The sequence below is a fragment of the Colius striatus genome, chromosome 1, assembly GCF_028858725.1.
Source record: "Colius striatus isolate bColStr4 chromosome 1, bColStr4.1.hap1, whole genome shotgun sequence".
NCBI classification, from domain to species: domain Eukaryota; kingdom Metazoa; phylum Chordata; class Aves; order Coliiformes; family Coliidae; genus Colius; species Colius striatus.
This window is the reverse complement of record NC_084759.1, coordinates 17,924,258-17,941,322: the sequence shown is the minus strand read 5'-3', so window position 1 is coordinate 17,941,322 and position 17,065 is coordinate 17,924,258. Positions and strand designations below refer to the sequence as shown.

At 40.9% G+C, this 17,065-nt stretch overlaps 2 protein-coding genes across 3 annotated transcripts in view; one reads left to right on the top strand and one right to left on the bottom strand.

Moving 5' to 3' along the window:
- IFT88 (intraflagellar transport 88) overlaps positions 1 to 2,361 on the bottom strand; it is a 61,907-nt gene extending 59,546 nt beyond the window's left edge. Inside the window, exon 1 of the mRNA XM_061992426.1 lies at positions 1,717 to 2,361. The gene's annotated coding sequence lies outside the window, so the exon portion shown is untranslated. The remainder of the gene's footprint in view (positions 1 to 1,716) is intronic.
- Positions 2,362 to 2,489: 128 nt separating this feature from the next.
- The window catches only part of CRYL1 (crystallin lambda 1), a 53,854-nt gene continuing 39,278 nt past the window's right edge, over positions 2,490 to 17,065 (top strand). For both annotated transcript variants that reach the window (XM_061992376.1, XM_061992386.1), the window contains exons 1-3: positions 2,490 to 2,637; positions 5,631 to 5,738; positions 16,249 to 16,375. In XM_061992376.1, the coding sequence (XP_061848360.1) occupies positions 2,606 to 2,637; positions 5,631 to 5,738; positions 16,249 to 16,375 (267 nt within the window). In that variant the 5' untranslated portion in view covers positions 2,490 to 2,605. The remainder of the gene's footprint in view (positions 2,638 to 5,630; positions 5,739 to 16,248; positions 16,376 to 17,065) is intronic.

The window sequence follows — 17,065 nt, the reverse complement described above, 5'->3', positions numbered from 1 at the left end:
TTTCTGTCTTCCCCATGTGAATTCCAGAAGAGGGGGGAGAATCACTGTCCCTAGTTGTGGAGGATCAGAGAGAGCACTGCCCCTAAAATTTCTTTTGCTAATACACAAAAATTAAACTTTACTGGTTTTTAAAAATCATCTTTTCTTAACTTGCACTTCTGAGAATTTAATTCCTTGCATTTTCCTTTCTTTTTGCAAACTTCTTTCTCCTGATCTATTCAGTTTGGACTCACCAGTACGTCTGGTCATCACAAACAGTGGGGAAGATGGCTGCTGTAGTGTCTTGAACAAATAATTAATGCAGAGCTGTGTGGTTTCAACTAATGTATGGTTGATAATAATATTGTTCAGATTTCATTGCAATAGACTTCTTGTTTTGTTCACCAACAGAACTTAACAACCCCATAACTGTTGTTATCACAACTGTGATTAGCTTTCAGACCTATGCAGGAACACATACTTAGTTTAACAGAGCTCTGCTGAATCCATCTGTCTATCTGTAATGGCTTTTGTCTCTAATGGTCTATCACTTAAGCCAACTTAAGGTATAAACACACATCTCGGGAGGTCAAAGAATATTAAAATAACTGATAAGTACTTTTAAATGGGAGTGATGGCGAACTTGTTATGAAAACCATGTTTCCAAAGCCCAGGAGACATTAGTTTTATGTTCTAGGAACATTTTTTTTCTTTGAAGCAAACCCTGGAGTACACAAAATAAACATACATTGATTGCTTCAGTTATGCTTTGGACAGACAAAGGTCTTTGTGCTTGTAACACATGCCAAGTCATGCCATTTTGAATTAGTCTTCAAAAAAGAAAAATTGGTCCTTGCTAAAAATCATAATACAACACTTTGCCAGCCTATATGAGCTATGAGCAGCATAACTGGCACAACATCCTGCACCCCTCTGCCTTAAAACCTTGAGTCTTCCTGTGGCCCAGTTATGGCCACTTTGCTTCACCTTCATTTCCCATCTACTGGCAGGTCTCGGGTTTGGACAGATGTTGTTAAAATCAGGAAGTTAAGGACGTACTCATTTGGTTTTCCACCTGCTGTCATTGAGTCACCTTCATGAAGCCTTTAGGAATTTATACATTTGAGATCTCTGTCACCTTGTTGAATGTTGTCTGAAATTACTGAAGTTCTAGTGAGGGGGAAAGATGTACAAAGTGATTATGTAGCTTTTTGGGTTTGTGTTTTTGTTTTCTTGGAAACTAGAAGAAATGATAGACAAACTAATGTCCACAGAACTTTGTCGGTAACTATGAAACATTTGATTAATTTTCAATTTAGTTTTTTTAAGAAAGCCAGAAATGCAAGAATACTTGCAACTATTTTTTAAGTTTAGTAAGAATACAGTAATGTAATCTTTGATAACAAGTAAGCATTTAAAATCACAAAATCACAGAAACTTTAGTTCCTTTTCAGGAATATTCATCATTGTAACTCAGCAATATGCAGATGAGTAGGAACTGCACTGATTTAGAAAAACTGAGTAACGCAGTATGCCATCAGGAACAACAGGTGTTGTATAGCACATTAAAATGTTGACATTGTAATGTCACATTTTTTGCACGTTTTTTTAAAGTGCTTGTACAATAATAAAGCATGGCAATTAAAAAAGTCATACTTCAAGAAGAATGTATTTTCAAGAATAAGGCCTTGCTTAATGTGCAAAAAGTGTAGAATTAAATATCAAATTTGAACTTACTTTGGAATTCATTTGTGCCCTGTGAAAAACTGAGAGCAAAGGGGGTTGATACATTCTAGTTCTGTCTCTGGCAGAAATGTGATGGAGTCTCCAAAGGCAATTGTGAATCCCAAGGCCTAGACTTCCGGAGGTGTTCCAGTTTCACTGCGAGCTCACCCGAGGCCATCTGAACACCTTCGAGTGTTCACGCCACAGAGGTCTGTCCTTTTTAACAGTTGGGTAAAAGCTTGGCCTTGTCTTACCCCAAAGTGGGTATGGTACATGACAGGCAGGCTCTGTCGCGGCAAAGGCTACCCTTGCCTACCTCCTGGTGCAGCCCGAGGCTGGGCCGAAGCTGCGCTGCCAGTACGTCGAGTTCGTGAGGACGGCCACGCCGGTACCATGAGAGGTGTCATAGCAGTGCCCTCGGCAGCCTGTGGAGCGTGGGGAGGGGAAGGAAGGGAGTTAGGTAGGGCTGGGCCCAAGTGAGAGCCGCTGGTAGATAAGGGGGGCAGGGAGACTTGTCCGTGTCCGTGGAGGTGCGGGGCAAGGGACCGGGAGCTCGTGGACAAATGCCGCCGCCACTGCCGCTCCCCGCGCCGCCTCGGGGCGGGCTCTGTCCCTGTCCCTGTCCCTGTCCCTGTCCCTGTCCCTGTCCCTCTCCCTGTCCCTCTCCCTCTCCCTGTCCCTGTCCGCTCCGGCGAAACCAAAACCAGGGGGCGGCACCAAGAGCAGCCGCTGAGGGGCACCGCGCGGAGCCAATCGGAGCGCTCGTAGCAGGAGCCAATAGGGATGGCCGTGACATGGAGGGAGCTGGGGCGAGGGGGCCGGTCGCTCGTTAAGGCAGCGGTGGCAGTGTCGCTGTGCTGGTTCCCTATCGCCCATCTCCTGATCCCCGGCCCCCGCAGGCATGGAGCCCTCTCAGGTTGCGGTCATCGGCAGGTAAAGTCTCTCCTCCCCCGCGGGCAGGTGCAGCGGCCCAGGGAGGAGCTGCTAGCCCGACTCGGCCCCCGTGGGCTTTGGGAATGGATGCCCGGGGGCAAGCGAAGGGGCTCGGGCGCCGTCCCGGCGAGGTCCGGGCCTGGGGGCGGTGAGGTTGCGGCCTCAGCCCTCTCCGGCCATGCAGGCGCCGCGTGCCGCAGCCCGGTGCTCGCTCGGGTGGTCCGTGGGTTTCGGTGTGTGCGGTCTGCCACGGGCAGAGCAGGGCTGGGGTAGGGAAGACGGGTGGGGAGGTCTGGGTGCGGGTACGTGCTGCTGCCGGCGTTCAGGGACCTGGGGGCAGTGCACCGCCTTGGCTTCTTGAAAAGGCGCCTTTGCTTAAGTTCCTAACTTGTATCTAGCAACAAGACAAGGCGTAATGGGATGAAGCTGGAACACAAAAAGTTCCATTTAAACATAAGAAAAAACCCTTTAACTGTGAGAGTGAGGGAGCCCTGGCACAGACTGCCCAGAGGGGTTGTGGTCTCATTCCTTGGACGTCTTCAAGACTCGCCTGGACACATTCCTATGCGACCTGATCTAGGTTAATGCGTTTGAGCAAGGGAGTGGGACAAGATGATCTCTAAATGTCCCTTCCAACCCCTACCGTTCTATGCTTCTAACAGCTCTGTGCTACTTTAAAAAACTCTACACAAACAACAAAGCAAACAGGCCCAGCATCTCTACTCTCCATTCAAAGTCATCCTTTAGGCCTGAAAGACTACTGCCATTTTTCATTGCAATGGTTTATGTGTGTAGGTGTGAGAGGAGAAATCCAGCCACAGCTTTAAGATCCCGATTGACAGTTATGTCAAGAAACTATCTCAGGTGTTCCAGCAGCAATATTTCCTTACTGCAAGATACAGCAGTATTTGACTTGTGTGGGAATGCATTGTTTCATCCACTTTTTGAGCTGAAATGGAAGTGTTTTACTTGAACAATAATTTGATGAGGAGAGAATACACATGCCACACAGTAACAGCCCCCTACGCACCACTATAACTTGGTGCTAGAAGTATAGACTGTGATGAACTTAGTTAGCAAGACCACTTGAGGTCTTGGGACCCATGTCTTAGTGCCATCATGTGACAGTGGCAAAGCTGGCTCTTACCAGTGTTGCTTGGGGAACTTTTACCATAGGATGTGCCAAGGGGCAGGCGACCTGGCCTCTCCCTCTGTGCTACTGTGGCACAATTGCTCTGAAGGCAGAGAAACACAAGTTGTGTGAGCCTGTCTGATCATTGATACTTCATTCACTACTGGACCCCAAATGACAGTGCTTAAAGTGTCCAAAAGCATTGTCTTGATGGCAGATGTGCCAATATTAGCTTCTAATGTAGCTGTAATGGGGTATAAGAGGGTTACAGTGCTGGGCTGATACCTATGGTTGACTTACTTTGTACAGCCCGTAGTTCCAAAGAATAAACCCCACAATCTTAAAAACCTGTGTTAAAATAAGAGAAAATATTTTTTTGTCAAATGCTAATTTATGGAAATTTTAGTTTAAAAGTGCAATTTGCAAGAAATTATACTTATTTATAAAAACACTGGTAGCTCAGTTACATTTGCTTAAAGTTTAAGTGATGAAAATGCATTTATTTTAGAAATCCTTGTTAGCCAGAAGACTACAGTAGCTAACAAACCTTGACCCATACCTTACTCTTTCCATAACTGTACTTGTTCTGTAGTTTGCCTGGCAGCTGCTGAGGTCCAGGCTTGCTACAGTGAAGTTGTGTCTATTTTTTCATTTAAGGGGTAATTTTGAGTAAGAACTTACTGACTGCTTAACAACGTCAAATGAAAAGTTTTTATCTTTTTGGTTTATTTAATTTTTTGGTCCCAGCTATTTCCACTGATTCCTGCTGTTTCCTCAAACTTCCTGTTTTGTTCCTTTTTAAAAAAATATTTAAACCAAAGGCTGAACATCTTCCTGTTTTCTCTTCCTTCTTTTCTCATCTACCCTATTGCTTTACCTTTGACTTTTACTCCCCTTTTAGTTCTTTATTGATGCCATAGCGACCTTGTATTTTCCAGTTGCCAGAGGTTGCTGAAGTTCAATGCTGCAAGTACAATGATGGTAGGAAATGCATGTAATTATCAAAATTCCTACTGTAACAGTCACAAATGCAGAGTTCTGTCTTCTATCTGTTTTAGCATTTTTTTTTCTTGTGATCTCAGGTTATTTAGGCTTATGACACTGTGCCAGCCAAGGAGGCTGATGTCTGCTATAAATGTAATTTAGTGAAAACCTGTGTTACTTTGAGAAATGTAATAAAATTGTCAGTTACACCAACTTTCCTCTATGTATTTCTCAGTAACATGACTTCAGTAGGCAGACTGTTCCTGTGTGCTTCCAGCATGGTAGAGTGTCTCATCTAAAAATAAAGGCAGTGCTAGAGGCGCTAGATGGAAAAGTAGTACCAAACCCATGTTTGGTGGTGTGTGGGTTTTTTCCCTTGTCACATGTTTATGACATTTCATGAATTGCTAAGGACCCATGGTAGCTGGGCCTAAAGTTTTCTGATCATCTCTGAAGCAAAATCCTGAATTCATGGACTGATAGATTGTTGTCATCTGTAGACCATAAACTGGACAAATGACGGTTTGCAGTTTTGCCAAAAGAAATATCTTTAATGTAATTTCATCTGTCAACTCCAGGTTAAGATTGTAGCTGACAAAACTATTGGTACTTGGGTCCGGTGTCCCAAAGTAGTGGTTCCTACTACTTCAGTTCTACTGTCTTGTTTTGTTTTGGGTTTGTTTTTTTTTTTTTTCTTCTTTATTGTGTCCCAGGTCTTGGAGAAACTGATACACAGCTAACAAAGGATATTTGTCTGAGAGATTAATTTCTTATCAATATGTAACTGATCTTTTAATCAAATATTGAAGAGTCCAGGCTTTGTTTTCCTCTTTCCAATGCTTATTTATTAATTAGCTGATATATATTTTCTTTTCAGTGGTCTCATTGGTCGCAGCTGGGCTATGGTATTTGCTGCTGGAGGCTTTAGAGTGAAACTGTATGATATTGCACAGCAGCAGCTAACAAGTGCACTGGAAAATATACGGTAGGTCACCTGGCTTGAAGTGACTGGGATTGTAATGAAACTGAGGGATTTCTGTAATTATGAATTAACAGCTGTATCTTACTATTTAAAGAAGTATGGAGTTTAAGCTTTGAAGGAGAATTTAACATAGAAGTACAGATACTGTACAGATCTGATCAGATCAGAACAACTATGCTCCCAAATTTCTCAATGACATTTCTGAAGAGCACTTTTAATTCTTAAGTAGTGATTTAAGAGCTGAAGTTTAAATCCAGTTCTTGAAATCATATTTACCATGGTTAAGTTATCTATAGACTAAGGTTAAGATACATGAATGTAAGAGATTTTTTTTTTTGTATAGAAAGACAATAAAGAATAATTAAAAATGATAGTAGGTTAATATGAATGGCTGAGGAGCCCTTATACAATTGTTTATATTTTATAACTAGAGTTTTTAAAATTCCTAAGCTAGTATCTTTGGGCCCTAGAAGAAGAGGTTGCTAGTTCCACTGAAAATGCTACTACAGTTATATTAATAGAGCTTGGGAAGCATCTTTAGAAGTAGCATGTTTGAGGGTCTGAGCAGGGGAACAGTCACACTGGTTCAGACCAGCAGTCCTCTAGCCCTTTTCACTGTTGCCAGGTGCCATTATGGCACTATGTATCTCATGCTTTAGGTACACAACAGAAATACAAGTTCAAGTCCTGCCTGTCTACTCCCATCCCCCCAACATTCAGTACCTAGAAGCTACTTTATGTATTCAGTAACTCTTAACTGGATTTCTTCTGAGTATTTCTCTAACCTTCTCTTGAACCTGTGTAAATCCTTTTGCAGCCTCCTTGCCAAAGGACTTTGTGACCTGCAGGTTTATTGTTTGCTGTGTGAACAGCTATACCCTTCTGTTTGTTTTAAACCTGGCTCCTCAGTTGCTTCGTTTGTCCCCTAGTTCTTATGTTAGAAAGGACAGTGTCTGGTTGGTCCTATTCCCTCTCTTCTTGCCAGTCCTGGAAATGCAACTTTTATATGCCTGTAAAAGGGAGAGTGCATTTAAAGAGTGGTTCTGTGCACAACCTTATGTTGTTGTATTGGCATTTAGGCTAAAATTCAGGTTGCTTCATGATCAGCATCTGTCTAAATGTGTCAGTCCTTTCATGATCCCTCGGAGTGAAAAAGGTTGTGGTGTGTTGCATCCCGATTGCTTTTTGTACCGAGGCTTGCAGCCTTCAGAAGCTCCTTCTAGGTCAGCTTAGTGGTTGCAGATTTAGAGGTGTGTGATATCTAGTGAGCTTTCCTAAAAAGGGCTTTATAATGAAAGGAGGAAAAAATGTATCTCCTACAACTTAAAAAAAGTTTTTTTGTTTTCCCCAAACCTCAGTTTCCAAGTAGGTGTTTGTCATTTAGGAATAGCAATAGAGATCTTCACTCTGACGGAGATGGACAGTTTTTGGTTTTTACAGTATTGCTGTCATAGTGGTAGTCATGAAGAGATTCTGGGTTATTGTGAAGGGAGCAGCTTTGCAGTTTACATTATTAATGGCAGCACTCTCCCCTATTTTATTTCTTTCTCTAGTACCAAAACGAGGACTTTAGCCTTTCAAAGGTTTTGGCTTGGAAAAGTGCAGCATAAAATGTCATGTATAATAGGGTAGAAAGCTATTTGAGTGTCTCTATGCTGTCCTGTGCCAGCATGTTCTGCCTCATAAGAGTTCAAGGCAAGTTTTGCCTCTTACATAAGGTGTTCGTAACTCAACTTAAATAATTAACTTGTGTATCCTGGCTGTTGTAACATCTAGTTAAAAGGCCAAGTTCCATGACAATGTAGTCTTTGTGACAAGAAAACAAGCTAGGCAGTTTCTTCAACCAGTATTTTAATGATCGTATCTATCAAAATACGGTCAAACTTGAACATCTTTGCACTGGTTTCATCGCATAGAACCTGCCGTAAATCTCTTTGGGTTACTGATAAGACACTTGTGTAAGAGCTGGAGCTTGAAGGTAGCAAGGGCTCATGGGAGAGAGCAACTAGCAAAGCCAGTTGATGGCTACCTCTCTGGACTTTCTGGGATTTGCTGTTAATTTTCTCTCCAAATAGCTAGTACTCTTAAGAAGATTTCTAGGCTTAGGGGGGTTGGTTTTGTTTTTGGTTTTTTTTTTGTGTTAGTATTGAAAAGTGCTTGTTCCACTCTAGTCTGCAGTCCATGAACTTTTAGTGTATGGAGATATTCTACATATGAAGAAGAAACTAGAGAATACAGTGGACTGTTTGTAGTTTCCTGTTTCTAAGCAAAAGAAAACAGGGATTTGGGTAATAAATAATAATCTGAAAGATTATACTCCTTTGACAAAAATGATTCTTAAGTATTAACTATTTTTTATGTGGTGGACTTTTAGTACATTAGCTTGTAATTCATTCTGAATTTATATAAAGGCCATCTCAGAGTTCATTAACTTAATGAATTCAACTCTTGCACAACATTAGGTGGGCAGCAGGAGTGTGTAGGTCCTGCAAGAGGTTGTGTGATTCTGGATGGACCTACAATCATCATGAGAGCCTGCATAATGTCTTCACTTGCTTCACATTATGGGCAGAAAAGTGTGCTTAAAGTATGGGATTTGGATCCACTGAAACAAGTAGGAATACATGTAATTTTGCCATGTTATCAAGAGACACAGAAAGAAAAAGAGAATATCTTTACTGAGGTCTAACATGGTGTGATGCATTTACTGACTGTCTGCCTGTTGCTAGACACTTGGCAGACAGTGCTCTGAGACAGCAAGTGACCTTGTGTTGGATTGAACTGGATGTACCGGGGCATTATTAACCAGTGTCTGCTTTAATGGAACAACCTTTTCTTCTACTGAAGAAACAAACTAATGAACAACTTTATGCCACACTTGACTTGCTGAATACAGGCTGTAGTAACCTGTCTTGGAAAATGTAACTTTTTGTATTTTGCTTTCTTCTGAGTCAATGTGATTCTGACTTGAATGGAAAATTGATAAACTTTGAGATATTGAGAATTAGAAAAACAAGTAATGGCCTATTCCTGAAAGTAATCCTAAAACATTAAATGCAGAAGCGTTTTAGTGCATGCTCCCCTCCCTCCCTTTAAGATTCTTGTAATATGTGAACTTTTTTTTTCAAATAGCTACTGTGCTATTGTTATAATTATCCATTGTAAATGCTGTATTTTTTCCCCTATGTAGCAAGTTATATAGAACAGTTTTTGCACATGTAATGAAAGACTGTTTCTGTGGAAAAAAAGTTTAGTTGACTCTGAAGAGGACACTAAGACTCAAATATTTGCTTGTGCGTTCAATGATTTCTTTCCAGAAGTAGATGCTGATTAAATATGGTATTTACTTAGATACAAAACTGAATCCCTTCCAGGACACAGGAGCAAGTAACTGATTTTAATGTATAAACCCCCCCAAAATTGTATGTATAGAGGCTATAGCTAACTTAAGAAAAAGAAATCATAGAAGATTTCAGAAGTAGCCTGTGCTAAAATATTGACAGGATTATTTTTAAAACTACATTATTGTATTCAACTGCACTAAACAGTAAATTTATACTAGAAGCTCTTTTCTACTTTCTGAGCCTTCCTTTCTTCTCTTAGCCCAAGTGAAAAATTTTCTTTGATAGATTGAAGCTGACGTTGTGAAGTGGGAATTGTGTCTGGGGATATAGGCACATAACTTTACTATTTCTGCTTTTGTTACAAGGTGAAATACAATGGTAGTATCAAAACATGAAAGTACGTGGTTGGAAAGGAAGCAACTTTTGACTCTCACCCTATTGAGTAATAGGGACCTTGTCCCTTAAATTACTTTATTAAAATGAAAAGAAATTATTACTGAGATACGGTCTTCCAGAACGACTTCTACAGAACTCTGCCTTCTGTAAATGGATATAAGGTGCTAAAGTTGTGTGGTGCTGAGTCTAAACTCAAGAGTGAGACTGTTGTATGTCAGCTTTATCTGACTATAGATTTCTCTTCCACATGGTTCAAAGATGTTGGGCCTCTAAAGAGCTGGAGCTAAGCAGCCTTAAGATCAGAATATCACACTTAATCATAAATTTTAATTGACTTTATATGTAGTAAAGTGCAGTATTACACTAAGCAACTGTAACTTTTTTCCTGCTGTAGGGTCACAGTTGCTGTGAAAAGCAAGACTTTCCCCGTCCCAACTCAGGCTTGTCACCTCTCATTCCAGCAGGAGACTAGTTCCTAGAAAAAAACATTTGAATGTACATCTTGCTGTCTGATGCCCTCTTTAGCTTTGTTTGTATAAAAAGGAGAACAGCTTACTGGATTGTTTCTGTGGCACAAGAAGTACACTGACAGAGGCTTCACTCTGTTTTTATTAGCTCATAGCAGTTTTGTGGCTGTGGGATTAAATACTTTTCTCAAGTGGGCTTCCCCTTTCAGTGTCTGATCTGTATTGTATTGACGCTGTATTTGTATGGAGGGCAAAACACAGCTTGGCTTAGGTGTTACAAAAATATAAAGGATCTCCTTTGAGTGGACACATTACAAGTAGACAATTCTTATAAAAGTGTATTTTAATCTTTCATGCCTGACACTGATGCATCAAGTTGGTGATAAATCATAGGCTTGAATCTACCTTTCAATTTTATCTGTTCACACCACTCCTGAATAGTGCAATTAATTAGCTGGGCAAATTGCCTCAATTGCAGAACTAACTAGAGAATGTGTTAATAGGCTTTGTCTATCTTTCCAAAGGTTTTGCCTGGCCATTCTGTAGTCAAAACCCAAAACACCCCAAAAGGGAAATGTCTTCTCCCCTGGGCAGGTAGAATATATGATTTTAAATAAGACTGATTTTTTTTTTTTTTTTTTTTTGCAATTACAAAGGCCATGCTTTGAGAATGGTGATGGTGTTGACATTTGACTGATAAACAGAAGTAACAAGTTGTCCAAAAGCTGTTGAAATCTCCGTACATCAAATCAAGGCTTATCTCATCTCATGTTAGCAACAGTTTTGCTTCAGGTGCAAGCTGGACAGGAGACTTCCCAGGCCTGTTTCAGCCAGTGTGTCTGACTGTGTGGAAGATCTAGGATTCAATCTGGGTCAGATGCAGGGATGTGGACTGTGGGTCTTTATTTTAGGTAGGATAACTTTGGTGAGAATTTCCATCTTGAACCTGAACTTAAACAAAATATTGAGCCATAGAAAAAGCCTCCTAGCAGGAAGGTTGGGGCATCCCTTTTTTCTATTGTGCCTAGCAACAGGACAAGGGGTAATGGGATGAAGCTGGAACACAAAAAGTTCCATTTAAACATAAGAAAAAACTATTTTACTGTGAGGATGACGGAGCCCTGGCACAGGCTGCCCAGGGAGAGTGTGGAGTCTCCTTCCTTGGAGGTCTTCAAGACCCACCTGCACATGTTCCTGTGTAGACCTACTTCTGCAAGGGGATTGGACTAGATGATCTCTAAAGGTCCCTTCCAACCCTACCATTCTATGATAGCAGTCTGATGCTATGACTGGTTAATGGTCCCAATGTTTGGTTAATGCTGGCTGGCTGAGCTTGTGAAGAGTAATTTTGGTGTTGTCTTTTCTTCATCTCCTTTTCCTTGCTAGTTTGGGCAGTTTATGATTAAGTGGTCTTTAGTCTTGAAAGTGTTTACATGCTGCAGCGATGTGTGGTGAATAGCATGACTGCCCAGTAGTAGCTGTGGATAAAGGTGAGGCACTGGGGCATGAACAAGACGGGTTAAGTATTAGCATCAGTTACAAGGTCCTTCTGCAAAAACTTTTAGAACAAGATTTGTAACCATGACTGGCCCAGGCAGTTTATGTTGATCAGGAGTGGTGTTATAAATTGGATGCCTTATCTTGAAGCGCATACTGGCTCAGTTCCCAGAGTAGTGTTGATGTGGTTAGTAGGGTGCAACAGCAAAACTCTGAAGTTAGATAAAGTGTGAGCTGTAAAATGAAGACGTTCTTATGGATGTGCATTCTTCATTCTTAAACGACCTTACAGGTGTTAGTCAAAGGCTTCCAACTGTTCACACGATACAACTGCGAAGTGAAGTCTTGTGGTACGTGCTATGGAGATGGTCACAATGATCTCAGCCTGTGCTCAGACTCAGGGATGTTCACCCTGAAGTCTGGGCTGCTTTGAGTAAGAAGTCTTCCAGTAGAGGTCAGTGGTAGACTGCTGGAAGTACAAACAGCTCTCCTTTGTATGTTAAAGTTTGATAAATACCAGGGGAAGCTCCTTTGCCAAAAGTGTGGGCAATCTGATATCCGAGGGGAATATAAGGAGAGTTTAGTATTTGGAAGGCTGAATTTGTGGAACAAAACAGACAGAATGTAAATAAATCTGTTGGTGAAGGGGAGGCAAAAAAACTTCCTGAGAAAGAAGGCTAGAATTAAGTAATGCACAAATAATGTTTCCTCTTCCATGCTTTAAATAACTATACTGATTTAAATAAATGGCTACTGTGAAGATTGTCGTTGTTGACAGGAATATTTTTTGTTTAGGAGAGAAAGAATGGTCATCACTGGCAGAGAAAGAGAGATGTGTAACAGGAGATAGGTGCTGCAAACTTCTATAAAAACTTGTGGAAGAAAAAGAAAAGTCAGCTCTTAGTACATCACTCTAGCCTTTTAGAATCCCTCTTGCCAATCATGGAGTGGTATTTCAGAGGACCAGGGAGAATGAGAGTAGTGTTATATTGCACAGAATGGGAACAAGAACTTCACTCTCTTCTTGACAGAAACAGGGAATTCTATTATGATCTCTGAAAATTTAAATTTTGGGTTTGTGTTTTAAAAGCAATAGACAATGAACAAGAAGGGGATGCAAGTGCACCCAGGAGATTAACTTCTTAACTATCCACTCATCAGACCTTTTGAATTGGAGGAAATGCTTTGTTAGATTGGATATTAGGAAAGCTTTCTTCACAAAAAGTGTTATCGCGCATTGGAACATCCTTGAAAGTGGGAACAGGGAAGTGATTGAATCATCATCCCTAAAGATATTTCAGATGTGTAAATGTGGTGCTTAGGGATGTGCTTTAGTGGCGGGCTTGGCAGTGTAAGGTTTATGGTTGGACTCCACAGTCTTTATGGTCACTTTCAACCTAAATGGTTCTCTAATTGGTTCCTTGCCATCTTGCCTCACAAGGCATGAATGAGTCACAAGTTCGGATACTCTAGTTTAGTTGCAGCCATTCCTTTACAGATGAGGCACTGGCACCTTTAGTGTGCTGGAAGCCTTAAGTCTTGCGTGGAACTCCTGCCTAGCAATCTGTGGTGCACCCTGGCAGCTTGGAAAATGGAGCCGAACCTTCTCATTTCCCATTTTTTAATGCACACACTGCTTACAGGCAGAGGTCTGTGCTTTACAGCCATCCATTTGCTTTGTTGATAGGAAACCAGATGGGGAAGTCATCCAGAAACTTGATGGATTTGCTGTTTCGTTCTCTGTTGCTACTTAGAGGGATTGTGTTTAAGTACTTGTTTTTTGAACCTAAATACACATTTGAGAAAAAAGGCAGAAAGCTAATGGCTGAAACTCTTTTCATCATTGTTGGACTGCATAAGCTGGTAGGAATACTAATTTTGGTGCTCCAAAGGACTCCAGGGAAGCAGAAAGGACAGACCTGAGCAGTGTCTAAAAAGTGTGTGACTCTTGGTCTCATTTTGTATCTAAGAATAATTGAACCTTTTCAAAGCTCTTGTCCAGTGTAAACAGAATGCAATGCCTTGATGTTTGCCCAAGCATACACTGCCTAAGAGTAAAAAATCGTTGTCCATGATCAGCTCTGGCAAAAATAAAGAGGAAGTGTTAGAACTTGCAGTACCGAGATGATTATCTGGAGTTAATTGCTGAAGCAGTTCACTGAAGAGTAGAAAATTAATGCTTGTAGAAGTGAGTCCTCTGTGCACATACATGTGGATTTTCATTATTGTTGGATTTGTTCTTCCTTACTTGAAATATGGATGCATATTCTGGTTTAGAAGGTTCACTGTCCCATTTACCAACTTCAAACAGAGCCACCAGGTCACTGGGAATTCTGTCATTTAAAGTACATATTTTACAGTTACTAAAGGTATTTGTTTCTTCTGACTGAGCTAAACTGGGAGTAGAACTGCTCTATGCTGTTTTTGGCTACTGCTGTCTACTGAGTGCTCCTTGTTGCTCTGGGTTGGTGTCAGATATCTTAGGAAACTGTTTTGTTTGCTGGGAAACAAGTGTTCTGTCTTCTGCTACTTAAGGTGGAAGAAAGGACATGAAATAAACATCACCTGCTCTGCAAATTAATGACCTCTTAACAAAGCTACAATTAAAGTGATAGGGCCTATATTTGCTGTAGTTTCTTGGGCATAACACAACTACAAGGGATGCTGAAGGAAAATTCTGATTCTTTGGAAGTTAATGGTGGATTTAGTGTGCTAGTTCAAGCTAAAGATTTGAGAGCCTAGTCTGAACCTCTGCTCAGGTTTTCCCTGCTTGTATATAGTTAAGAGAAAGTGGATTGTGTTTAAACAAATCCCTGCAAACTTGAATCTTTGATTTCTGAATATTGTGGTGTAAATTTCTCATTCTGAGCTATTTTCTTTGGGAATAAATAGGTACTTCCATCATAACATAAGATAGATTGCATACTTGGATGCCTAGAAAAAGATCAGCCAAATGCACCGGAAATGCTTAGTTCTTTCTTCTCTAAAAGAGAATAAATAATTTTCTCAGATGTGCATATTGAGAGGGTAGATGAGATCCCATTCATTGTGTTTAGGAAATATGGAGGAAGAAACAATATTTTTATTTGATCTATGGACTCAATACTTGTTGGCAGGAATGAGCTCTAAAGAAAAGAATGGTTTGACAAAGTGAGAGTGCATTATTAGACACTCAGCAGATGGCCTGGAAAGGGAAGGAAGAAAAGAGATAGAGGCAATGTTCTACAGCCTTCTCCCTTTTCATTTTAAAATGCTGCTTGAAAAATATATACAACATCTCCTGCCACTTCATAAAGCAACTAAGAGCTGAGATCCATCTGCTCCTTGTCTGATTTGTTCAGGATTGCTAATGTAAAGGTGCCTGCAGTAGTGTCACTGGCTGGAGGTGACAAAACTGCCTCAGGGTGTAAGTGCTGGAGCTTGGCTAGAGAAGCAGTTTGGGGCTGACATCCCAGTCTAGTGGCTGGCTGGCTGCCTGCCTGCCTGCCCTGCTTCGTAAGGACTAAGGATGGTGTCCATCTCTGGCTGCTGTAGAGTGTCACAAACATATGAGGCCTCTTCTTTGAGGTCTCTAGATAGAAAAATGAATGCAGTGTTATTCTCTGGATACACAGAGGGGCCTGGGCAGGTATATTAAAGAGTGAGATGTGGCTGGTAATGGAGATAATCTAGGCTTATATAAGTAAATTCTGCCCATTTAACATGTACTGTCCTGTAAAGCCCCTAATGAAGACTGTCATGTGTGCCACAGTCACTTCTGAAGCACGTGAAGGATCACTGGTTATGCCTGTATGGAGTTATATGATTTGTGAAGTACAGAAATACACTGACTTTTTCTAGACTTACAGCTTCTCTGTTACAGCTTTTCCCTGCTCCAGCTGAGCGGCATGTACAATTTATTATGTAAAAAGGCATCCAAAAAGAAGCCAAAGCTTCAGAACTAGATATTGTTAGGGAGAAGAAGGGATTCTTTTTGATTTTTTTCCCCTGCTGCTAATCATTAGTGCAAGTTCCTTATGTCTTCAGGATGAACAGATTTTGCTGAACAAAAGACTCAGAGGAGTTCTGTCTTGAGGTAATGGACAGATTGAACTGTGAGAATGGCTACATCAGATAGCTTTAGATTCATTGTGATCAGATAGTTTAATCCCACTTAATTTCTGTGGAAATTGCTCCTCTAAGTGTCTTTTTACAGTTTTGAAAATGACTTGCTTGCTCTGGGCTTTCAAGGATTTCAAACTGTAAATACTTTTTCTGAGATGGTGGCATGTCTAGCTACAGCAATGATGTGTGCTTGAACATTCACTAAATTTAGTAACTGCTTGATTTTTCTGACTCTTGCTCTTGTAGCCATTATCTGTGTAGGGGTATGGCTTTCTAGGAAGGGCTGCTGGCTCTATGAAATGTGTTTATTTCTGTGCAGCAGGAACACTGTTTAACTGTAAATCTTTGTAACAAAAAAAACCTGTTGTTGTAAAGCTAGATTTAAAAATACCTCTCCTCATATCAAATATGAGTATAAAACCTCTTGCTGGTCCTGCACCAGTGAAAATCAGTTTGGGGTGGTGGCAAGCTTTCATCTGGGAGTAGATCTTAGAGCTGTCCGTGCTTGAAGAATGGAAAAAAAATGTTGTAAGATGGAGGGAGCAAAGAGAAATGGCTGAAACTAATCTTGGGGGTTTTTTAGTATGAAAATATTCAGGCATGTGGTAAATAGCATAATATCACTGAGTTCTTTAAGAGGCTTTAAAAAAAAAATGCGGGGTTAACAATGATAAAGTACTTAAATGTATGTTTTGTTTCTGTCAGCAAACAAATGAAAGAGCTGGAGGAGTCGGGGTTCTTGAGAGGAGCTTTGAGTGCAGAGCAGCAACTGTCTCTCATTAGCATCTGTACAGACCTGAAGGCAGCAGTAGAGGGTGCTACTTTCATTCAGGTAAGCAAAGATTTAACAATGACTCAGTTCAGAAAGGTGATCCAGACCTGTGCCTGTGTGCCGCAGTCAACAGGCAATGGTCAACATCCTGACCATGTAAGGATGATTGTGCTTGTTGAAGTTCTTTCTAGACTAGTTTCTTGGCACAGGAGATGATGCCTCTTTGCAGATTTCCCTACTCAAGGGTCCTTGCAGGCTTCTGAGTTATGTTGGAAGAGATTGGTGGCTGGCTAAGGAAAGAGAGAATTGCTGACCTCCATGTACAACAAAGACTGTACATGCTATAAAGATTACTGTGCGGCAAGAGATTGTTGAGAGATTATCTATTCTATTACTGGGAATAGAAAGTATTTTTTTCTCTAGATGCTTCAGGATGGCAAGGGAGTATAGCTATGTCCACGAGTGGCTTCTGTTCTGACTATGCAGGAGCACTACGTCCAAATGCAGCTCTCTGACAGTGTTAAGAGTACTAAAATCAGGGTGGATATACAGGACTGGAATGGGGAACAAGCTGTATTGCTGAACTTGATAGTCTGTGGCTGCTTAACTATTACTATGGTCACTGGCATGGCAATAGTTCAGGGTGAATCGAGATAAAGTATTAATGAGTTTGCATTGGACTTGACATATTCTAACCTACATGGTCAGCCTGTAGTTTTCCAGTGTTGTACCATGAACTGTCCCTACATA